The sequence below is a fragment of the Cervus elaphus genome, chromosome 1 (assembly GCF_910594005.1).
Source record: "Cervus elaphus chromosome 1, mCerEla1.1, whole genome shotgun sequence".
Lineage (NCBI taxonomy): Eukaryota > Metazoa > Chordata > Mammalia > Artiodactyla > Cervidae > Cervus > Cervus elaphus.
The window spans coordinates 91,399,425-91,424,880 of record NC_057815.1 but is presented as its reverse complement, the minus strand read 5'-3'; the positions used below and the strand labels follow the sequence as shown (position 1 = coordinate 91,424,880).

At 37.1% G+C, this 25,456-nt stretch overlaps 1 protein-coding gene and 1 pseudogene across 2 annotated transcripts; both read left to right on the top strand.

The window, feature by feature from the left end:
• The first annotated feature begins 307 nt into the window (after nt 1–307).
• Nucleotides 308–16,843, top strand: LOC122673554 (olfactory receptor 10AG1-like). 2 transcript variants are annotated; one of them, XM_043871475.1, is made up of 2 exons: nt 308–361; nt 14,998–16,843. In XM_043871475.1, the coding sequence occupies exon 2, from the start codon at nt 14,998–15,000 to the stop codon at nt 15,958–15,960; it is 963 nt and encodes a 320-aa protein (XP_043727410.1). In that variant the 5' UTR covers nt 308–361; the 3' UTR covers nt 15,961–16,843. The 2 variants fall into 2 exon arrangements, with proteins under 2 accessions (XP_043727410.1, XP_043727478.1); XM_043871543.1 differs by lacking the exon at nt 308–361 and adding an exon at nt 10,907–11,020.
• A 3,968-nt stretch (nt 16,844–20,811) lies between these two features.
• On the top strand, nt 20,812–21,768 carry LOC122673428 (annotated as a pseudogene).
• The last annotated feature ends 3,688 nt before the right edge of the window (nt 21,769–25,456 follow it).

Sequence of the window (25,456 nt, the reverse complement as noted above, 5' to 3'; positions counted from 1 at the left end):
TTAGAGTGAGATGAGATGAGACGTCAATCTCTACAGTTGCGCCATTAGTGTGCTGTCTGTCACGATCCCCTTTCAGTTGATACTTGGCTTCTACAGTAAAATCACTTCTCCTTCCTATGTTTGCCATCAGCAACGGAATAAGCCAAAGTTTTCTCCACCCGCTCAGTTCATATCACGGGTGTGAACTAAGTTGCTTCGGTTGTGTCCAACTCTGCAGCTTTGTAGACCGTAGCCCACCAGGCTCCTCTGTCCATGGGATTCTCCAGGCAAGAACACTGGAATGGGTCACTGTGCCCCTCTCCAGGGGATCTTCCCCACCCAGGGATCGAACCTGCGTCTCTTATATCTCCTGCATTGGCAGGTAACTTCTTTACCATTAGCACCACCTGGGAAGCCCCATAGTTGTGCCTTTATTTTGTGGACCCAGAAACATTACATACTTATGACATGATTCCAAACATTTTTACAGGAAAGATTTTTTTCTCTCTGCTTTCTATACGGTGTTACCCCGATGTTTAATCCCATGATATATACTCTGATGAATAAGGCCGTCATGATAGCCTTGAGAAAATGACTGCTTTAATGTTTAACGTCTTATCCACTGCTTTTAGCTAGTGATCTTCTTCCCCACTTAGTTTTGCTATTGTTTTAATCAGACGTTATTTGGAATTTTGCTTCCTGCATTGATATAAATTGGTTATCCTCATAATCTTGCCATTTTATGCTTGACTTTCTGATATCAGGGTTATCTCCCTAGTGTTTCTATTTATAAGAAATTAATTTTTTGGCTGATCTCATATTTAATGGACTAGTCTCTGTCAGCAAAAATTCACTGCTTATTTGGTTCGTTGTTGTTCAGTTGGTAATTCATGTCCGACTCTGTGTCTTCATGGACCGTAGCATGCCAGGCTCCTCAGTCCTCCACTACATCTCGGAATTTGCTCAGATTCATGTCTATTGAGTCAGCGACACTATTAATATCCAGCCATCTCATCCTCTGCTGTCTCCTTCTCCTCTCTGCCTTTATCTTTACTGACATCAGGGTCTTTTACATTGAGTTGGCTCTCTGCCTCAGGTGGCCAAAGTGCTACAACAATATAGTATATTTTATCTAGCAATTGGCCTCCTGATATTTTTATCCAAAATTCATAATGTATATTCTAGTTTGTCTCCCTCTATATTGTTGTAATTTACTTAAAACCAAAAGATTTCAGCTAGCAAAGATTACTGCTTATGGAAAGCTTTAGAGAATACTTGTTGAATGACTATAGAATATGGGCATACTTGAATAAGCAAAAGTTCATACTGCAGGGAAAAAAAAGATGGTCTTTTAATAAACTATTAATTTAAATATATATAATGGTACAAAAAAAGAGAGCTTGACCCTCACTTCACAAAATTTATTTTAAAATGTAATCTCAGATAATTTGTAAACTTGAGTAAAAATGCATAACAACAAATCTTTTCCAAGATAATGTTTATTAACTTCATGATGTTGGTGCAAGAAAAGTGTTTTTGATAAAATTATGAGTCATAATGTAAACATTAATCAGTTGAACTTCCTGGACTAAGAAATACTGATATTCAGAGTGAAATTTTTCAACATAAAAGGTTTAAATACACTGTTGTTAAAGGAGTGCTCTAAATCAAAAGCATCAAAAATTCAGGAGAAAAATTGACAATAGACTTAAAGATGCATTTCAAAAGAGACTAATCTAAATGCCCAGAAAAAAAGAAGAAAATAACTCATAGCAACCAGTAAATGCAAATTAAAACCAGATTAAAACCAAATGATATCTATGACACATTCATTACAAGGATGAAATAAACGAAAAGACTCACCCCATCACGTACGTAAAGGGTGTGGAGTGATGAAAGCTCTCACCTGATGCTGGGGTGTGAATTGTACAGTGTATTAGCACACAGCCTGCCTTCATCAAGAAAATCTTACCCTCAGCCACGCACCAGAAGAAATGTGCGCACGTGTGTGCCAAGGGACGCATCCGAGGATGCTCATTTTGAATCATTCATAATGTCAAATCTTTATCAAACTAGAATTGAACGTAATTGTGACAATTTCACACAGAGGAAAACCAAAGAGTTATAGAAATGAATAAAATGCAATTACGTACAACATGTATTAAGCATATTTTTAAGCAAACCAAATCATAATCGTACTGTACATATCCTTTTTGTTAAGCTAAAAAGCCGTATTTAGAACACCATTTATCATATGTATATACATAATTTCCTCTATTTCTTAAATTTTATTTAATGAGCAAATTCTATCATGGAAAAAAGCATAATGCTCTTTCTTATTTTTGGCTATGCTTCTATTTTTTCTGAAACTAATTCAGAAAAATGAATTACCTTTTATTATAAAAAAGTAGTAATCAAGCAACAAAAATATGATTCAAAACTGGTGATGCCACTGAATCGCTTTGAAAAATAAATCAACATCTTTATAAAAGGACATACTTAGAGCCAAGTTTAATTTTCCAACCTCTAAAACAACAACAAAAAATAACTTTCATTTGTGGTTAAGAGGCACTGGGTCACAACAAGCCAGTCTAGTTTCAAGCACTAGAAATTTTGGAGAAATTATAGAACGTATTTTAAAGGTATCATATAACTGTGGGAGCAAAAAGAATAGATGACAATATCAAAATCAAGGCTCATTAAGTCATAGAATATTCATACTTTTTCTTTTTTTTTTTTTTTTATACTTTTTCAAGTCACAAATTTGTTGCAAAATCATGGTATTGCATATCTTAGTATGTGCGCATGCTTACTGATTAATTCAAAGGGTGAGCACAGTTGTGATACTGGTTGATTGGATATTCCTCTCCACACATACACAGTGCATAGGAAAATGTCTCAGATTTTTTAATACTGTATCATTGTTCAGATTACAATTTACTTATTTTTTTTTAACAAATGAAGCTGTTTTCTGTATATTGAAAGAAAAATTTTCTTCTGTGAATTGTTAATTCATCTGTTTTACCCATTTTTTAAATTTATACTTTGGACTTTTCCTCTGTATTAAAGAAGGAGCCAAGATCCCTTTATTTCAAATCAGTTGTAACAATTTTTCCTATTATATTAATTATATTCTATTCTTATGGGGCTTGCCACTTTTTAGCATCTAGAATCATTTATTTTTACACATTTTTGTGTGTGTGTGTCCCGCATTTTAAATTTTAATGAGTTAAACGTTCCTTACTCCAAAATTATAAAACCTCTTTTTATAATTTCTTAGAATACTTTCATCATTTCACTCTAAAATATACAAAATTGTGTATCACTTGGAGTTTATTCTGCTGTGGGATAGTTATCAAGAATATATATACTGTTTTTTTTTTCCAAGTCTGCCCAAGTTGTCCAAATGACAGTTATTTTATTTATTTATTTTTTTATTTTTTTTATTCTTTGCTTTGGGAACCTCAACACTCTCTTTTTCCTGTCATTTGCATAATATTAAATGATTGGCCAACTCTTGATTTCCATATGCACTTAATTCAATCTACTTTTTACAGAAATAGACTGAAGACCAAGAATGCATTGGGTTGTAATAAAACTAGGCTATAGATTTTGGTATTTTAAAATGTGAAGATCCAATGTATTAAAATGAGCTTGTGCATCTTTAAGTTATAATAAAGCAACAAGTTTTATTAGTAAGATCGTATTTCCTTAAAGCCAAAGGGCTACAAAGCAATCAGCAATTATCTGACAATAGCACCAGAATGTATTACTCTAAATACTTTCTTCTTGGATTATATAGTTATTCTTTTTTTTTTTTTTTATTTTTCATTGATATGAATCAGCCATAGATTTACACTTATTCCCCATCCCGATCCCCCCTCCCATCTCCCTCTCCACCCGATTCCTCTGGGTCTTCCCAGTGCACCAGGCCGGAGCACTTGTCTCATGCATCCCACCTGGGCTGGTGATCTGTTTCACCATAGATAGTATACATGCTGTTCTTTTGAAACATCCCACCCTCACCTTCTCCCACAGAGTTCAAAAGTCTGTTCTGTATTTCTGTGTCTCTTTTTCTGTTTTGCATATAGGGTTATCGTTACCATCTTTCTAAATTCCATATATATGTGTTAGTATGCTGTAATGTTCTTTATCTTTCTGGCTTACTTCACTCTGTATAAGGGGTTCCAGTTTCATCCATCTCATTAGGACTGGTTCAAATGAATTCTTTTTGACGGCTGAGTAAAATTCCATGGTGTATATGTACCACAGCTTCCTTATCCATTCATCTGCTGATGGGCATCTAGGTTGCTTCCATGTCCTGGCTATTATAAACAGTGCTGCGATGAACATTGGGGTGCATGTGTCTCTTTCAGATCTGGTTTCCTCAGTGTGTATGCCCAGAAGTGGTATTGCTGGGTCATATAGCAGTTCTATTTCCAGTTTTTTAAGGAATCTCCACACTGTTTTCCATAGTGGCTGTACTAGTTTGCATTCCCACCAACAGTGTAAGAGGGTTCCCTTTTCTCCACAGCCTCTCCAGCATTTATTGCTTGTAGACTTTTGGATAGCAGCCATCCTGACTGGTGTGTAATGGTACCTCATTGTGGTTTTGATTTGCATTTCTCTAATAATGAATGATGTTGAGCACCTTTTCATGTGTTTGTTAGCCATCTGTATGTCTTCTTTGGAGAAATGTCTGTTTAGTTCTCTGGCCCATTTTTTGATTGGGTCATTTATTTTTCTGGAATTGAGCTGCAGGAGTTCCTTGTATATTTTTGAGATTAATCCTTTGTCTGTTGCTTCATTTGCTATTATTTTCTCCCAATCTGACGGCTGTCTTTTCACCTTACTTATAGTTTCTTTTGTAGTGCAAAAGCTTTTAAGTTTCATTAGATCCCATTTGTTTAGTTTTGCTTTTATTTCCAATATTCTGGGAGGTGGGTCATAGAGGATCCTGCTGTGATTTATGTCGGAGAGTGTTTTGCCTATGTTCTCCGCTAGGAGTTTTATAGTTTCTGGTCTTACATTTAGATCTTTAATCCATTTTGAGTTTATTTTTGTGTATGGTGTTAGAAAGTGTTCTAGTTTCATTCTTTTGCAAGTGGTTGACCAGTTTTCCCAGCACCACTTGTTAAAGAGGTTGTCTTTTTTCCATTGTATATCCTTGCCTCCTTTGTCAAAGATAAGGTGTCCATAGGTTCGTGGATTTATCTCTGGGCTTTCTATTCTGTTCCATTGGTCTATATTTCTGTCTTTGTGCCAGTACCACACTGTCTTGATGACTGTGGCTTTGTAGTAGAGTCTGAAGTCAGGCAGGTTGATTCCTCCAGTTCCATTCTTCTTTTTCAAGATTACTTTGGCTATTCGAGGTTTTTTGTATTTCCATACAAATTGTGAAATTCTTTGGTCTAGTTCTGTGAAAAATACCGTTGGTAGCTTGATAGGGATTGCATTGAATCTATAGATTGCTTTGGGTAGAATAGCCATTTTGACAATATTGATTCTTCCAATCCATGAACACGGTATGTTTCTCCATCTGTTTGTGTCCTCTTTGATTTCTTTCATCAGTGTTTTATAGTTTTCTATGTATAGGTCCTTTGTTTCTTTAGGTAGATATACTCCTAAGTATTTTATTCTTTTTGTTGCAATGGTGAATGGTATTGTTTCCTTAATTTCTCTTTCTGTTTTCTCATTGTTAGTATATAGGAATGCAAGGGATTTCTGTGTGTTAATTTTATATCCTGCAACTTTACTATATTCATTGATTAGTTCTAGTAATTTTCTGGTAGAGTCTTTAGGGTTTTCTATATAGAGGATCATGTCATCTGCAAACAGTGAGAGTTTCACTTCTTCTTTTCCTATCTGGATTCCTTTTACTTCTTTTTCTGCTCTGATTGCTGTGGCCAAAACTTCCAACACTATGTTGAACAGTAGTGGTGAGAGTGGGCACCCTTGTCTTGTTCCTGATTTCAGGGGAAATGCTTTCAATTTTTCACCATTGAGGGTGATGCTTGCTGTGGGTTTGTCATATATAGCTTTTATTATGTTGAGGTATGTTCCTTCTATTCCTGCTTTTTGGAGAGTTTTAATCATAAATGAGTGTTGAATTTTGTCAAAGGCTTTCTCTGCATCTATTGAGATAATCATATGGTTTTTATCTTTCAATTTGTTAATGTGGTGTATTACATTGATTGATTTGCGGATATTGAAGAATCCTTGCATTCCTGGGATAAAGCCCACTTGGTCGTGGTGTATGATTTTTTTAATATGTTGTTGGATTCTGTTTGCTAGAATTTTGTTAAGGATTTTTGCATCTATGTTCATCAGTGATATTGGCCTGTAGTTTTCTTTTTTTGTGGCATCTTTGTCAGGTTTTGGAATTAGGGTGATGGTGGCCTCATAGAATGAGTTTGGAAGTTTACCTTCTTCTGCAATTTTCTGGAAGAGTTTGAGTAAGGTAGGTGTTAGCTCTTCTCTAAATTTTTGGTAGAATTCAGCTGTGAAGCCATCTGGTCCTGGGCTTTTGTTTGCTGGAAGATTTTTGATTACAGTTTCGATTTCCTTGCCTGTGATGGGTCTGTTAAGATCTTCTATTTCTTCCTGGTTCAGTTTTGGAAAGTTATACTTTTCTAAGAATTTGTCCATTTCATCCAAGTTGTCCATTTTATTGGCATAGAGCTGCTGGTAGTAGTCTCTTATGATCCTTTGTATTTCAGTGTTGTCTGTTGTGATCTCTCCATTTTCATTTCTAATTTTGTTAATTTGGTTCTTCTCCCTTTGTTTCTTAATGAGTCTTGCTAATGGTTTGTCAATTTTGTTTATTTTTTCAAAAAACCAGCTTTTAGCTTTGTTGATTTTTGCTATGGTCTCTTTAGTTTCTATTGCATTTATTTCTGCCTTAATTTTTAAGATTTCTTTCCTTCTGCTAACCCTGGGGTTCTTCATTTCTTCCTTCTCTAATTGCTTTAGGTGTAGAGTTAGGTTATTTATTTGGCTTTTTTCTTGTTTCTTGATGTAAGCCTGTAATGCTATGAACCTTCCCCTTAGCACTGCTTTTACAGTGTCCCATAGGTTTTGGGTTGTTGTGTTTTCATTTTCATTCATTTCTATACATATTTTGATTTCTTTTTTGATTTCTTCTATGATTTGTTGGTTATTCAGAAGCGTGTTATTTAGCCTCCAGGTGTTTGAATTTTTAACAATTTTTTTCCTGTAATTGAGATCTAATCTTACTGCACTGTGGTCAGAAAAGATGACTGGAATGATTTCAATTTTTTTGAATTTTCCAAGACTAGATTTATGGCCCAGGATGTGATCTATTCTGGAGAAGGTTCCGTGTGCACTTGAGAAAAAGGTGAAGTTGCTTGTTTTGGGGTGAAATGTCCTATAGATATCAATTAGGTCTAGCTGGTCCATTGTGTCATTTAAAGTTTGTGTTTCCTTGTTAATTTTCTGTTTAGTTGATCTATCCATAGTTGTGAGTGGGGTATTAAAGTCTCCCACTATTATTGTGTTACTATTAATTTCCTCTTTCATACTCATTAGTGTTTGCCGTACATATTGCGGTGCTCCTATGTTGGGTGCATATATATTAATAATTGTTATATCTTCTTCTTGGATTGATCCTTTGATCATTATGTAGTGTCCTTCTTTGTCTCTTTTCACAGCTTTTATTTGAAAGTCTATTTTATCTGATATGAGTATTGCGACTCCTGCTTTCTTTTGGTCTCCATTTGCATGAAATATTTTTTTCCAGCCCTTCACTTTTAGTCTGTATGTGTCTCTTGTTTTGAGGTGGGTCTCTTGTAGACAGCATATATGGGGGTCTTGTTTTTGTATCCATTCAGCCAATCTTTGTCTTTTGGTTGGGGCATTCAACCCATTTATATTTAAGGTAATTATTGATAGGTGTGGTCCCGTTGCCATTTACTTTGTTGTTTTGGGTTCACGTTTATACAACCTTTCTGCATTTCCTGTCTAGAGAAGATCCTTTAGCATTTGTTGAAGAGCTGGTTTGGTGGTGCTGAATTCTCTCAGCTTTTGCTTATCTGTAAAGCTTTTGAGTTCTCCTTCATATCTGAATGAGATCCTTGCTGGATACAGTAATCTAGGTTGTAGGTTATTCTCTTTCATTACTTTCAGGACGTCCTGCCATTCCCTTCTGGCCTGGAGGGTTTCTATTGATAGGTCAGCTGTTATCCTTATGGGAATCCCTTTGTGTGTTATTTGTTGTTTTTCCCTTGCTGCTTTTAATATTTGTTCTTTGTGTTTGATCTTTGTTAGTTTGATTAATATGTGTCTTGGGGTGTTTCGCCTTGGGTTTATCCTGTTTGGGACTCTCTGGGTTTCTTGGACTTGAGTGGCTATTTCCTTCCCCATTTTAGGGAAGTTTTCAGCTATTATCTCCTCGAGTATTTTCTCATGGCCTTTCTTTTTGTCTTCTTCTTCTGGGACTCCTATGATTCGAATGTTGGGGCGTTTCACAGTGTCCCAGAGGTCCCTGAGGTTGTCCTCATTTCTTTTGATCCTTTTTTCTTTTTTCCTCTCTGCTTCATTTATTTCCACCATTTTATCTTCTACCTCATTTATCCTATCTTCTGCCTCCATTATTCTACTCTTGGTTCCCTCCAAAGTGTTTTTGATCTCATTCATTGCATTGTTCATTTTTAATTGACTCTTTCTTATTTCTTCTAGGTCTTTATTAAACAATTCTTGTATCTTTTCAATCTTTGTCTCCAGGCTATTTATCTGTAACTCCATTTTGTTTTCAAGATTTTGGATCATTTTTATTATCATTATTCTAAATTCTTTTTCAGGTAGATTCCCTATCTCCTCCTCTTTTGTTTGACTTGGTGGGCATTTTTCATGTTCCTTTACCTGTTGGGTATTTCTTTGCCTTTTCATCTTGTTTAGATTGCTGTGTCTGGAGTGGACTTTCTGTATTCTGGAGGTCTGTGGTTCCTTTTTATTGTGGAGGATTTACCCAGTGGGTGGGGTTAGACGATTGGCTTGTCAAGGTTTCCCGGTTAGGGAAGCTTGCGTCAGTGTACTGGTGCGTGGAACTTGATTTCTTCTTTTTGGAGAGCAATGGAGTGCCCAGTAATGAGTTTTGAGATGGGTCTATGTGTTAGGTGTCACCTTGGGCAGCCTGTATGTTGACATTCGGGGCTATGTTCCTGTGTTGCTGGAGAATTTGCGTGGTATGTCTTGCTCTAAAACTTACTGGCTCTTGGGTGGTGGTTGGTTTCAGTGTAGGTATGGAGGCTTTTGGACGGTCACTTATTGCTTAAAGTTCCATGTAGTCAGGAGTTTTCTGGTGTTCTCAGGTTTTGGGCTTAAGTTTCCTGCCTCTGGATTTCAGTTTTATTCTTCCTGTAGTCTCAGGACTTCTCCAACTATACAGCACTGATAATAAAACTTCTAGGTTAATGGCGAAAAGATTCTCCCCTGTTAGGGACACCCAGAGAGGTTCACAGAGTTACATGAACAGGAGAAAAGGGAGGAGGGAGATAGAGATGAGCAGGAGGAGAAAAAGGGGGACTCAAGAGGAGAGAGACAGATCTACGCAGCTGTCTGTTCCCAGAGTGTTCTCCGTATCTCAGACACCTACAAGGATTCACAGAATTGGATTGGGAAGAGAAGGGGAAAGGAGGAAATAGAGGTGTTCTGAGGTAGAAAACAGAGAGTCAAGATTGGGAGAGAATAATCTTCGGTTTAAAGATAGGGCTTCTTTTTTTTTTTTTTTTTGGTAAGGTTATAGTGTAGTGAAAATGAAAATGAAGAGTAGTAGAGGAGTACTAGAGGACTTTAAAAGAAATAAGAGAAGAAGAAAAATAGAAAGTAAAAGAGAAAACGGAAAGGAAAAAAAGGAAGAAAAAAGAAAAAAAAAAGAAAAAAAAAACAAAAAAAAAAAAAAGAAAGAAAAAAAAAATTTTTTTTTCCCCTAATTAAAAAAATCATAAAAATCTATGTAAATAAAAGTTAAGGAGTAATGGGGGAGTAATAGGGAATTTTAAAGGAAAATAAAAGAGAAAAAATAAAAAAGAAAAAATATAAAAAGAAAAAAAAATTTTTTTTTTTTCCTTACTTAGAAAAAAAAAAGTAAAAATATATCTAGGAGTTTCTCTGGAGCTGCTGCGGTCAGTGTGGGTTCGGCTCAGTTTCAGATAGCTCCTCGTTCCAGCTTACACTTCTCGATAACTACCGACAGTTATTTTAAATGTCCACGCTTTACCAATTTGGTAGGCTATTTTCAGTCAATGACAGATTTTCGTGCGTATTTGATCCTTTTCTGGAGTTTCTGTTCTATCCCAGCAGCAGGTCTTTATTTATGCATGATGCTGCGCTCAGTCGTTCTGCTGGGTCAGACTCTGCGACCCCGGGGACGACAGCCCCCCAGGCTCCGCTGGCCTCTGCTGCCCTGGGAGGCCGACCACTGAGCCACCTGCTGATCCACAGGCCTTGTGACTCCTTCCCAGCACCAGCTGTGTCTTGGGGGAGCCCCCACAGGCCAGCCTGGCTGGCCTCACTCCCTTCCTGTCTATCTCATCCGGTCCCCGTGAGAAGCCTGTCCCACCCCCCACTACTCATGATCTGTGCCACAAGGCTCCTGATACTTTTTAGTTAACCTTCCAGATCACTCCCACTGTCACATTACTATGTGTTCCCTCTCTTGTAAATATTTTCTCTTCATAATCATAAACCTTAAGAAATCACTATTTACTAAATAATAGGAAACAACATCCAATTTTTGGGGTCATGAGAAACTGGCTCTAAGCCAAGATATTTAAATAATCTTAATGTTGGAGAAATTTCTCCATTGTTGAAATATGTAACTCACAAAGTTTGCTTAGCATCTTTCCTATCATCTCAGCTGGATTTATTCCAGATTCTCATTTTATTGTAACTAGAGGCTGAAAGTATTCACATCTTGAAGATGTAAAATAAGTTTGGGAAAAATTGGTGGTAGGCTGCAAAAGACAGGAAAAATTTTCTCCTACTACGATTAACCTTTCTCCTACTACGATTAACAGTTAAGGTAAGAATTGAATCCGTGTCTATTTGATCAAACCAAATAGTAGTGTGTGTGTGTGTGTGTGTGTGTGTGTGTGTGTGTGTGTGTGTTCAGACGTATCCAACTCTGGAGCCCATGAGGCTCCTCTGTCCATGGAATTCTCCAGGCAAGGATTCTGGAGTGGGTTGTCATTTCTTACTCCACATGAATTTCATGACCCAGGGATCAGACCTACGGCTCTTGGATCTCTTGAATTGGCAGGCCAGTTGTTTACCAACTGTACCACCTGGGGAGCCCACAAATAATATTACTTAGCACCCTGTTCACATCTGAGAAATAAAATGCACTGTGTCCTCTATTCCCTAGAGAGGCTGAAGAAAAAAAATGTTCTGAGTAGTGAGAGCTTTCTGGGAAAAATTAAAAAATAAATATAACAAATCAGAGAATTCAAAGAGTGATGATTTTAATTAGAAATTTAAATGTGCCAAGTTGCAGAGATCCCTTGAGTAGTGATAACTACTTTTACTTAAGAGCACTTTATGTTTAGAAAGAATAGAATATTTAAAGGCCAGTTGAATTACTTTGATGAAACAAGTAATTCCACTTACAGTAAATATTCAAAGCCTCTCTAGTGAGAAAAATCAGCAACACTTCAAATAAGAAAGGTAAATATGAAAGTGATAGAAAGGCTTAATTCTTATTTTAAAATTAAAATTAATCATGTACACAGATTTTTAAAGTGTAAATTATTAATTTTACACATGGTAGCAAATATTTTTGTTCATTAAAGCAACTTCGATATATTTCTGACTCTATTAAATAAAATATGCAATCAAATAATTATAACAAATAATGGTATTAAGTCACTTTGTAAAATGTGTAATATTTTACATATAGTATTACATGTAATATTACACATATAAAGTATGTAATAGCTAAAGTCTAGGTATAGATAGTATTAAAGAAAACTTCACTTGAGCCCACATATTGTAACAAAAAAAGGTTACATATGTCTATTCTGTTTGATATTATAATAAGAGATTTAAAAGAAAGTAATACATAAAGTTTTAACCATTGGAATTCAAAGGATAATTATTTTGAAAAAATTATAGAATTCAGGTTTTATAAAATAATAAAGATAGCTTTAGTTTCAACAATGTTTTAAATTATTTTCAAGGATTGGGTTACCAATTTTTATCAAATATGCAAACGTATTTGAAGTATACCTTGTTTTACTCTTCAGAAATTCAAACTCAAATCTTACCTATTTCATGTTATACAAGATTTCATCACCAAAATGTCATATCTGTACAATTAAAAATTCTATTTTATATAGTACTGGAAATAATTTTATTCAGGTAATGAGTGAAATACTAAATGCTTTTATTCATAAAAATGATAAAGATTGCAATTCTATTCTTTTGTATATTAATTTTTCCTCTCTTTTAAGATTGACAATTTTAAAATAAAAGTATCTGTTCCTTTACTCAATTTCAGTATCAAATAATGAACAATATGTTAAGTAAAGAAGCATTTTCTAAGACCTATATTGCTTCCAAGCAGGAAAACTAGGACTATTTTCCTAGACCATGCAATAACTATTTTCCTAGATCTCAGTCCTTAGATCCTAGATCATGTAATATCAGTGGGAAAGAAAAAAGGTATATGAAAGGAATTAGCCAAATTGCAACACTATGTGCTACAAAGTGATGTACGCTCTCCCTATTAGTTCTAGAGTGGAGGTGATAATATTATTAAATTATTGGCAGAAATTTAGTGGAGAATTCACATCTAAAAGTCCGGGATTTTTGTAACACTGTGATGATTGTTTTAATATCTTATTTCATTCCCACATTAACCATGTGATACCAAGCCAAGGTAAATTAGAGAGCAGTTTTTCATACTGTTAAAGCAGAGAGTGAAATTTAGAATAAAATTTAGCTTTTAATAAAAACACTAATAGCTAGCTTTCAAATAGACTTTCTATGAATGCCAAAACAACTTTGAGTTGCTTTATTGTATCAAATGAACTAATTCACGTAGCAGTGCTCACTGCTGGTACAGCCGTTAAGTCAGTTTTGCAGCCACGTGAACCACGGGCAGGGAGATTAAGCGCTTGGCCTTGTCACACCGCTGGCAAGTGAAGCCATGGTTCAATTGCAGGCCATCTTGTCAGGACTGTATTTCTTGTCCATGACACTATGTTTAGACTGTGCTTGGTGGAAAAACTTGAAACATAAAGGGTGTGGAACTGAGAAGCAGGGCTGGGACTCATGTTGAGTCAAGTGATGCCTGGAGTGTAATATTTAAGGAGGCAGACAATTGAACAATGGTGCAATGCAGAACCAGCCCTGAAACTGAGTGTGTGCTCTTAGATTCTGTACTGGAGGAGTCTCATCCCTTCTTTAGGTAAGACCGTATCCTACTCCTGGCCCTGATTAAAGGAAAAAATGGAAAAAAGTAACCATCAATGAGTAACTCAATAATTCTACCAAAAACAATTTTTCCAGGGAGTGTGTTACAACCCTGGCAACTAAAGATTTAAGAACATTATACCATATTAATACTTATAATTATAGGACTATGACTTAAACATATTAAAAGTGATAGGTAATTTTATCAATAATATCATTTTTAATTATCTCAAATAAGAAAGCAAACAGAAAGCTTAAACAGTTACTTAATATAATAAATGATAAATAATGGAGTTAGGATTCAAACTTAAGCATGATTTAAAAAATAGGCACTGATTTGCAATCACAAAACCAATGTGCAAATGAGCAATGTATCCATCATTGTTAAATCTCAATATCCTAACTCAAGAAAAGTGAGTTTAGAAACTGTTATCTGAATTATTATTATTATTACTATTATTATTATTATTATTAGATGAACACCAAAGACATCAGAGATGCACACAGACCATGGGGTAAAGCATGACAGGAAGTATCTCACACAGCTAGTGAACACATTCCAGGTGACCCCTCTTTTCCCACACTGACCCTCTGAATTGTTTCTCTCTTTATCTATTCCCACACAACTTTTCCAGAATAAAACCCTCTGATAGCTCCCACATAGCATCTTACTGAAATATATGTATTTTATTCCCCTATGTACAATAAAATAAAATATTCTCTCATATTTTTTATAAACTGCCTAATAATATGAATTGTATATAAGAACATGTATGATCCAAATCATCAAGCAATGGGAGGGAAATGAAGTGTTGAAATATGTAGCTGAAAATATATAAGGGAGATAATTTCTGTTACTACTGAAGTATGTAAAGTCATAGAGAAATACAATAAAATCATCAAAAAATGTAGATATTTGAGGGAATTCCCTAGCAGTCCAATGATTAGGACTCTGTACTTTCACTGCCATGAGCCTGAGGTTCAATCTCTGGTTGGGGTACTAAGATCCCACAAACTGAAACATGGCCACAAAATAATGTCAGTATTTAAAACTGAGATTACATAACAACACCGTGGGTCTGTCTTCAATAACTATCAGTTTGTCCAATGTCTGTGCTGAGCGGGGCATTCGGGGCTTCCCTGGTGGTTCAGGCGATAAAGAATCCGCCTGCAAGCAGGAGACTTGGGTTTGATCCCTGGGTCGGTAAGATTCCCTGGAGAAGGGAATGACAACCCACTCCAGTATTCTGGCCTAGGAAATCCCAGGGACAGAGGGGCCTGGCGGGCTACAGTCCTTGGGATCAGAGAGTCAGACACGACTGAACGACTAACACTCTTAACTTTTTTGACTTTGGACTGTATTCGGAAAGAATGCCGTAAAAGATATTTCAAGGGAGAGTGTATGGTGATAACACATGGATTATAAACTGAGAAAGGGGAAATGCATAAATAATAAAATTCTTAAATTAGAAGCAGTTGCATTGATCGTGAAAATCAACCTGGATACCCTGATACAATTTATAAAACAGGCACTGATCCCTGATGGTAAAAATAAAAAGCAGATAACACATTTACCCTTTTTCACAGATGGAACATCAAGAAAAAGCACCAGAAGGCAATCTCACTAAATTGATGGAATTTGTTCTCCTGGACTTTGCTGATGTTCCTCATCTCCAGAAGTTTTTATTTGGACTGTTCTTACTCATCTATATAATTATCTTGATGGGCAATGGCATCATAGTTCTGATAACAAAACTAGACCCTGCTCTCCAGACCCCCATGTATTTTTTCCTTGGCAATCTTTCCCTTTTGGAAATCCGTTACGTGTCTGTTACACTCCCCAGAATGCTCACAAGTCTTGGGACACAAAGAAGAACGATTTCTCCGGTTGCTTGTGCCACACAAATGTGCTTCATCATTACACTCGGAGCCACCGAGTGCTTCCTTCTGGCCGTGATGGCCTGTGATCACTACGCGGCCATCTGTAGCCCTCTGCGCTATCCTCTAGTTATGAACCCCAAGGTGTGTGTCCAGCTAGCAGCTGGCTCCTGGATCAGTGGAATCCCAATCCAAATAGGCCAGACATGCCAGATTTTCTCTCTGCCCTTCTGTGGTTCTAACCTCATAAACCACTTCTTCTGTGACACCCCTCCCATACTCAAGCTGGCCTGTGGGGACACTTTCCTGACTGAACTGTTGGTCTTCACAGTTGCTGCGCTGTTTGTTTTGGTTCCATTTCTGTTGATACTCGTCTCCTACGGCAAAATCATCTCCACAATCCTTAAATTGCCATCAGCCACGAGTCGGGGCAAAGCCCTTTCCACCTGCTCATCTCATCTTATGGTTGTGGCCTTGTTCTTCGGCTCAGCCATTGTCACATATTTAAGACCCAAGACGCAGGGCTCAGCAGGAACTGACACAGTGCGTTCCCTGTTCTACACGATTGTGACGCCTGTGTTTAACCCCATGATGCACAGTCTGAGGAACAAGGAGGTCATGACGGCCCTGAGAAAGTGGCCAGGTAGACACCTTAGTTCATGGAAAAAGTGACTTGTGTTTCAGAACTTGATTTCTTATATGTGTGTTACAAATTTTCAACAGATATTTACCTTAAATTCAATTTATCTGTCTATAAAGTGGTAGTTATTACCAAAATAAAAATTACTGTAACACTGAGAAACCTTTCTGTCTCCAGTTATACAGTAGTGTATGGGTCAACAAATAGCAAATCATTTGCTTGGGAATTCTATAACCTTATTGTGAAATGTTCTTTTGTAGTAAGAGCTTTAGACAAGAACTGCTATAAGAGGCCCAGTTGTAATACAGACTCAGTTATATCACTTATTGGAAAGTATATTGTTCAGTTCCATAGAGTTGTCATGGAAATTTTTAAAACTAAGTCAGTAATGGACATTAATTACAATGTTATGTATAGTTTGGCCTAGCAATTGTTCTACAGAGAAATAATTTCTTAGAGTGAAAAGTACCTCTCATTAGGAATGTAGTTTAATAAACGATGCTGTACAATGATATTAGTAATTATTAGGTATCATTTATGTGTATATCAGGTTAAATCCATAATATGATTTATTGAGTTGATAAAACAAAAGATATTATTGAAATCTTTACAGACAATAAGATGAGCTTGGAAAAAGTGATAAGAATATTCACAAGTCATATAATATATTTTCCTAGAGATGATAGTAGTGATAGGAAAGTTAGGGTAAAAGGGAAAGGATTTAAATTTTTGTAAACATAAGTATCTGCTATAAAAGCACAAGTATTGTACACCTTAAACCTTACATACATACACATATTAAAAACGGTCAATACAAAAATAATCATCATTGTTAATTATGGAAATCACAGAGTAAATCATTCTGTGCTTCCCTTTGTTTTATTGAAATTGTGCAGTTTATTACAATAAACTTGTGCTATTCAGGTAATCAAAATAACAAACAATACATTTGTATTCATTCTGGACAAGGAAAATCGCAATTATTAGTCGTGTGTGCTATTCTGTAGTTACATATTTTTCAAAATTCCATGTATATATAATAATCCTTCATATAGACAGGAAATAGATCATTGCGGAATACGACCTGTTGCCATTACTCAAAGTTAAAAAGTATGATGAAGCTTGAACCGTTGCTTTTAAAGTTTGTTCCCATAAGAATATATGCCAGTTCTGGGGGGAGGAGCCAAGATGGCGGAGGAGTAGGACGGGGGAGACCACTTTCTCTCCTACAAATTCATCAAAAGAATAACTGAATGCAGAGCAAACCTCACAAAACAACTTCTGATCGCTAGCTGAGGTCATCAGGCGCCCAGAAAAGCCAGTTCTGTTCACATTTATGCGGCGCTGGCTACTTCCACATGGATAGGGAGGTGCAGTAACACTTTCTCCCTGGGAGAAAACAGCCAGATGACATGTGACCAATTCTGATAATAAAGTGAAGAAGGAAAAACTGACTCTCATTGAGAACCAAGTAAAAAATAAATCACCACGATTCACAGATGATACGGCTATCATAACCTACTGAAATCTAATGGAAATGATTGAATTCAGGGGAGGGTAAAAGAAAGAGAACTGTAATAACAGCAACACCAGAATTCCAGGAACATTTCTAGGCAGAAGTTGGATAAATCCTGAAACTATTATATGTTGAAAAGATTGAGACAGAAATTAAGAAATCCTCTCTTTTTTCTCTCCTTCCTGCCTAATTAAAAAAAAAAAAAAACTTTTTTAGAGAAAAGAGATAACTAATGGGAGGGCAACATTTAAAAATACTGATATATCGATCATATGTGATTAGATCTCTCTCTTTTTATAGAGAATGGCAAATAAGAGTGATATCTTGGAGCATTATGACTTTTTTGGGTAGATACGGAAGTTTCACAAGCTAAAAATGTCAGTGGACAGCTTCAGAAATTATTTTCACTTTGGCTTGGCAACTAACAAACCATATCTAAACTAGTTACCACATTCAGTGGTAATAGCTTGCCAAAAATCTGTATCTGTATCACTTGTTTTTAAAACAGAATGAATGTGTGCAAATACTACCAATGCTTTGTAAATTACAAATATCTTTATTAGCAACATAATCTTTTGTTACTACTTTGCATTGTACTATTCCCAGAACAAGTCACTTATAATCCTGAGAAACTAAGCAAACACAAGTTTATTATTTAGAAACACGAAGACAGATATTCGTTTATGTAGGTATTCATGCTTGTCTGTGTGTGTGAGTGTACTTTAGGATAATATTGCTTTTGTGGACTGAAGTCAACTGACAACAAAGGATGGGAAGGTCAATAATATGTGCAAAATCTTTCCAATATTAACAGCCTGATTCAGGGAAAGTGAAAAGTGAATATGTCTTCATTGTGCATCTGGATTGTATTAATGGCTATGGATTCTTTTCTGGAAAAGAAAGTTCAGGGAATAATGGTAGACATCTCTTTCTTTCCTTTTTTTAAAGGTATCTGTATATTTATATTTATATAGGTATCATATGTATAATTGTTTCTTGGAATAGTGTTTTGCTATATGTAACCTTTATATCGATAAACTATTTCTTTAGCTGTGACAATAAAGCATGTAAGCTTATTTCATATCATATAATTAGTACAGAGAACATATATGGAAATAGAATAATAGAATTGGAAGATAAAGAGAAGGTGAACATATGGTCTAAGGGAAGAGTTGAAAATATATAAATTATGAAACAAACTTTTAGAGAGATGATGTTGAAATTTCAAAAAGGAAGATGATTGAACTTTTCCATAATAAGCTTTACACACAAAAGATATACATATTTATATATGTACATTTATATTTTGTGTTTAAAGCATTTGGATAGATGATAGATACATAGATAAAAAGAGTTTGTGTATGTACATGCAATAACTCAGATGTGAACTTTTCTAGGTGGATTCATTGAACTAATTATATTTAGAATGATTAAGGTTGTCATATATGGCCTTCCCCAGTGTCGCAGTGGTACAGAATCAGACTGAAATTCAGGAGCTGCAGGAGACGTGGGTTTGATCCCTGGATTGGGACGATACCTTGGAGAAGGGCATGGCAACCCATTCCAGTATTCTTGCCAGGAGAATCCCATGGATAGAGGAGCCTGGCTATCGACAGTCCATAGGGTCGCACAAGCAGACACCACTGAAGTGACTCAGCATGCACACACGAGGTTGTCACATTTAGGCATGTTGTTGTTGTTGCTATTCCGTTGCTCAGTTGTGTCTGACTCTTTGTGAGCCCACGGACTACAATACGCCAGGCTTCTCTGTCCTTCACCATCTCCTGGGGCTTGTTCAAACTCAGGTCCATAGAATTTGTGATGGCATCCAACCATCTTGAACTCTGTCTTCCCCTTGTCCTCTTGCCTTCAGTCTTTCCCAGCATCAGGGTCTTTTCTAAAGAGTCAGCTCTTCGCATCAGGTGGCCAAACTATTGGAGCTTTAGCTTCAGCATCAGTCCCTCCAATGAATATTCAGGATTGATTTCCTTTAGGATGGACTGGTTTGATCTTCTTGCAGTCCAAGGTACTCTCAAGAGTCGTCTCCAACACCACAGTTTAAAAGCATCAATTCTTTGGCACTCAGCCTTCCTTATAAAATGTGTCTTTGAGGGTCATTATTCTGTGACAGCTAACATACTTGACAAAACAGAGAATCAATTAATAACTGCCTCATATATTGGATTTCCATACTGAAAGTATATGTAAACATTAGCAAACCACTGAATATCTAGAAGAAATGGAGTAACCATCATAGTCAACCAAAGAGTCCGAAATGCAGTACTTGGATGCAATCTCAAAAACAACATAATTATCTCTGTTCATTTCCAAGGCAAACCATTCAATATCATGGTAATCCAAGTCTATGCCCCAACCAGTAATGCTGAAGAAGCTGAAGTTGAATGGTTCTATGAAGAACTACAAGACCTTCTAGAACTAACATCCCAAAAAAGATGTCCTTTTCATTATAAGGGACTGGAATGCAAAAGCAGGAAGTCAAGAAACACCTGAATAAACAGGCAAATTTGACCTTGGAGTACAGAATGGAGCAGGGCAAAGGCTAATAGAGTTCTTCCAAGAGCACACACTGGTCATAGCAAACACCCTCTTCCAACAACACAAGAGAAGACTCTACACATGGACATCAACAAATGGTCAACACCAAAATCAGATTGATTATATTCTTTGCAGCCAAAGATGGAGAAGCTCTATACAGTCAGCAAAAACAAGACTGGGAGCTGACTGTGGCTCAGATCATGAACTCCTTATTGCCAAATTTAGACTGAAATAAAAGAAAATAGAGAAAACCACTAGACCGTTCAGGTATGACCTAAATCAAATTCCTTATGACTATACAGTGAAAGTAAGAAATAGATTTAAGGGACTAGATCTGATAGACAGAGTGCCTGATGAACTATGGATGGAGGTTCATGACATTGTATAGGAGACAGGGATCAAGACCATCCCCAAGAAAAAGAAATGCAAAAAAGCAAAATAGCTCTCTGAGGAGGCCCTACAAATAGCTGTGAAAAGAAGCCAAAAGCAAAAGACAAAAGGAAAGATTTATGCATTTGAATGCAGAGTTCCAAAGAATAGCAAGGAGAGATAAGAAAGCCTTCCTCAGAGACCAATGCAAAGAAATAGAGGAAAACAATAGAATGGGAAAGACTAGAGATCTCTTCAAGAAAATTAGAGATATATTTTCTTAAAAATATATTTAACGTTAATGAAAAATATATTTCACTACACTTTCACAGGTCTTATTAGTAATAGGTTTTGTTTCTAGAGGGAATTGGAAAAATAAGAGGACATAGAATCCTGTTTATACATAAAGAAACAAAAGTCAAAAAGTGAAATAATGGTACTTCGGATTGAATCATTCCCACAGATGACATATGAAGAGATGGAAGCTGAAGACAACGTATCCCCAGTTATACAATTTGTTCTCCTGGGGTTTTCTAACCTTCTTCACCTCCAAGGGTTACTATTTGGGGTGTTCTCCATCATTTACATCATTATCTTAACTGGAAATAGCCTCTTAATAATAATAACTTGCCTTGACCCTGCACTGCACAAACCCATGTATTTTTTCCCTGGCAAATTTTTCCTCCTTGGAAATCTGTTACGTGTCCATCACTCTCCCTAGGATCCTGGTGAACCTTTGGACTCAAGACAGGAGCATTTCTGTGCTGGCCTGTGCTGCCCAAATGTGCTTCTTCCTTATCCTCGGAACCACTGAGTGCTTCCTCCTGGCGGTGATGGCCTATGACCGCTGTGTGGCCATCTGTGACCCCCTGCACTATCCCCTGGTCATGACCCCAAAGACGTGCCTCCAGCTGGCTGTGGGCTCCTGGGCCAGTGGAATCCCCGTGCAGATAGGGCAAACATGTTGGATCTTCACTCTGCGTTTCTGTCATTCTAACCAGATCAACCACTTCTTCTGTGACGTGCCCCCCATTCTGAAGCTGGCCTGCGGACACACTTTTGCACGTGAGCTGTCGGTCTATGTAGTAGTTCTGCTGGTTGCTGCAGTGCCTTTTACGTTAATACTTGCCTCTTGCAGTAAAATCATCGCACCATTCTGAGGCTGCCAACAGCCAGAAGAGACAAAGCCTTCTCCACGTGTTCTTCTCGCCTGTTGGCTGTGCTTTTATTCTTTGTATCTGCTGCCGTTACCTACTTAAGGCCCAAATCCATTCACTCTGCAGGAGGTGACTGCTCTCCTTGTTCGACACCATAGTGACTCGTGTTAAATCCCATGATATACAGCCTTCAGAGCAAGGATGTGATTGCAGCATTGAGACAATTGTTACTTAAAATATAGATTGAAGGCAGGAGGAGATGGGGACCACAGAGGACAAGATAGTGGAATGGCATCACTGACTCAATGGACAACAGCTTGAGCAAACTCTAGGAGACAGTGAAGGACAGGGAAGCCTGGCATGCTGCAGTCCATGGGGTTGCAAAGAGTTGGACTTCACTGAATGACTGAAAACAATAAAAGTATAGTGTAATGAGTATACTTATAAATGTTTTAACTGTTTGCCACACAGTTATCAGAGAATGGTTTTAAATATTTTCCCCTTAAAAACTTGACCATTTCTAGCTCATAAGATACTTTAGATAGTTTAAAATAATCCACTGTTGATTGTGCTTAAATATTTTTTGGGCTTCCCTGGTGGCTCAGACGGTAAAAAAATCTGCCTGCAATGCAGGAGACCTGGGTTCGATCCCTGGATTGGGAAGATCCAGGGAGGAGGGAATGGCTACCCACTCCAGTATTCTTGCCTGAAGAGTCCCCATGGATGGAGGAGCCTGGAAGGCTAATTAGTGAAAGGGTCTTCAATATTTCATACCGAAATAATCCTCTATTGTGAATAAAGAGTAATGTTTGTTACTTTATGAAAAAAACAAAAGAGGATTCAAGTTGTTAAGACTTTTGGCTTAAATATACCTTAAAACATGCAAGATTCCTTATATTTTTCCACTTTCATTTTTGGCACTTTTTGATTCAATTGCATGGAAACTGACCAGTAGCAGTTAAATAATGACTATTTGAAGGAGGAATTGAACAAGTGAATGAGCAAATGCATATTACCATGCCCTATGTCAGAGCCCTGGCAAAATCTAGAGACTTCAAAGAATCAATAGTCACTAGGAGTATGTTTATTTAGCCCACTATACCCTCATGAGGAATTACTTCAATCATCATACCAAAAGAAAATTTTTCATGCACTGAGTACTTTTCCTAACTGCACATTATAGAAGAATCTCCCTGTTTGTCTCAACACTTTTACTTTGTACATATTTCTATATTCTATGTAGCAACTTTGGCCCAAAAATAATCTGCTTTGAATTATTTCATCTTTTCATCACTGCCTTCCAAGCTACCCCTATGCTATTTCATATTTTAAAAATAAAATATATCTGCTTTTAATGTGAAGAAAATGTTAGAAGTTATTTTCAGAATTACACAAAGCTTCCACAATTGCATTTACATTAGTGTGCCTTGCCTAATCCTCTATATTTTTAACCTTCTCTAAGTGATATAATATTTAAACCTTTGAACTGGTATTCACCAGGAAAATGAGCATCTGTCAATAGAATCATTAACAGGTATCCTCCCAATTACATTCAGATGGCATGGTGGTAAAGAATCTGCCTGCCAATGCAGGAGATGCAAGAGACAAGAGTTCGATCCCTGGGTTAGGAAGTTCCCCTGGAATAGGAAAGAGCGACTCACTCCAGTCTTCTTGCTTGTAAAATTCCATGAACAGAGGAGCCTGGTGGGCTGCAATCTAGGTGGACACAAAGAGTCAGATACGACTGAGCGCACACACACATAAGCACAATCAGCAACTCATTTGGAGAATACGTCCGCTGGAAGTTCTTTTGACAATTATGCTCTTTTGTTGTTTTAGTTATAATTGTACACATGTGTATAAGGCAATGTTAGCTCCTGTTTTGAAGCTAGTTATGTTTCTCTTCTCAGTCCATTTGCTTACTTTACCATCTAGGTAGTAAATATGGTGTACTAGGTTTAGTTACTTATGCATTTTATTCATAGCATCTATATGTATATATAACCTTCTAACTAATTGTTTCATATGTTTATATACTTTCATATATAGTCTGTAATGTAATCTAGGATGATGATTATTATAAAGATGACAAAGATGATGATCTAGATGGAGAAAACAATAATAGTTTTGTTTCTAAAATTTAGGAAAGCAGGAATCACAGCCCCATGGAGATAGTGCTGTCCCCTAAGTTCACATTATGTACCTTCTCTGCTTCAAACAATTCCCCATTTACATTGTTACATAACATTGAGCAGCACTCCCCGTGCAATAGGCAGGTCATTGTTGGACATCCATTTTAAATACAGCAGTGGGTACATGTCACTTTTTTTTTTTTTTTTTAGATTCTGCAACTAAATGATATAATATGATATTTCTCTTTCTATGTCTGACCACACTCAGTATGGCAGTTTCTAGGTCCATCCATGTTGTTGCAATGGAATCATCTTACTATTTTTAACAGCTGAATAATAAACTGGAGAAAATTCTGAAAGAGATGGGAATATCAGACCACCTGACCTGCCTCTTGAGAATCTGTATACAGGTAAGAAGCAACAGTTAGAACTGGCCATGGAACAACAGACTGGTTCCAAATAGGAAAAGGAGTGTGTCAAGGCTGTATATTGTCACCCTGCTTATTTAACTTATATGCAGAGTACATCATGAGAAACGCTAGGCTAGAGGAAGCACAAGCTGGAATCAAGATGGCCAGGAGAAATATCAATAATCCCAGATATGCAGATGACACCACCCTGATAGTAGAAAGTGAAGAAGAACTAAAGAGCCTCTTGATGAAAGTGAAAGAGGAGAGTGAAAAAGTTGGCTTAAAGCTCAACATTCAGAAAACTAAGATCATGTCATCCAGTCCCATCACTTCATGGTAAATAGATGGAGAAACAGTGGAAACAGTGGCTGACTTTATTTTTGGGGGCTCCAAAATCACTGCAGATGGTGATTGCAGCCATGAAATTAAAAGACGCTAACTCCTTGGGACGAAAAGTTATGAAAATTTAAAATGCATATTAAAAAGCAGAGACATTACTTTGCCAACAAAGGTCCGTCTAGTCAAGGCTACGTTTTTTCCAGTGGTCATGTACACATGTGAAAGTTGGACTCTAAAGAAAGCTGAGCACCAAAGAATTGATGCTTTTGACCTGTGGTGTTGGAGAAGACTCTTGAGAGTCCCTTGGACTGCAAGGAGATCCAATCAGTCCATCCTAAAGGAGATCAGTCCTGGCTGTTTGTTGGGGTCCTTTAATAGACTGGAACCTGCTGGTACAGAGTCGACGATAAGAAAGTGAAAGAGAGAAAGAGGCTGATATCCCTTGGTTTACACAGAGGACCAATAAAGTCCTTGACACAGGACTTGCATTGCTCACGAAGGCACCAGGCGCCCTCTCGAGGGGGTCTTAGAAGCCCGGGCGGGAAAGTGAGCACGACGGGTCTCCACGCTCCAGAGAGTCAGCCAGAAAAAGAGAGAGAGAGAGAGAGAGAAAAAGACCCGGGGACCTAAGCTCTGATGAAGCAAAGGTGCTTTAATGATTTTTCTATGAGTGTATATAGGCTGCAGTACAAGAAACTTCTTTCGGGAATGATAGAGATCAGAAAACCAAACGTACGGCAACCATTACCAAGGGAACAAGGGGTAATGTTAGTCACAAGGTCAGGACACAATCCATATCTCAAGAAAGGGGAAGGAGACTAAGCAGTTTTGTCCTAAAGAGAATGTTTACCAAAGGAGACCCAAGCCTGCCTCACACAATGACCTCAGTCCCTGGGAGCAGCGTGCTGTTCCTCTTGAAGAGGGACGAAGGACTCATGAGAGACAGCATGTAGGAATCCTCCCGTCAAACATTCCCTGACAGCTGTTCATCGGAAGGACTGATGCTGAAGCTGAACTTCAGTACTTTGGCCACGTTACGCAAAGAGCTG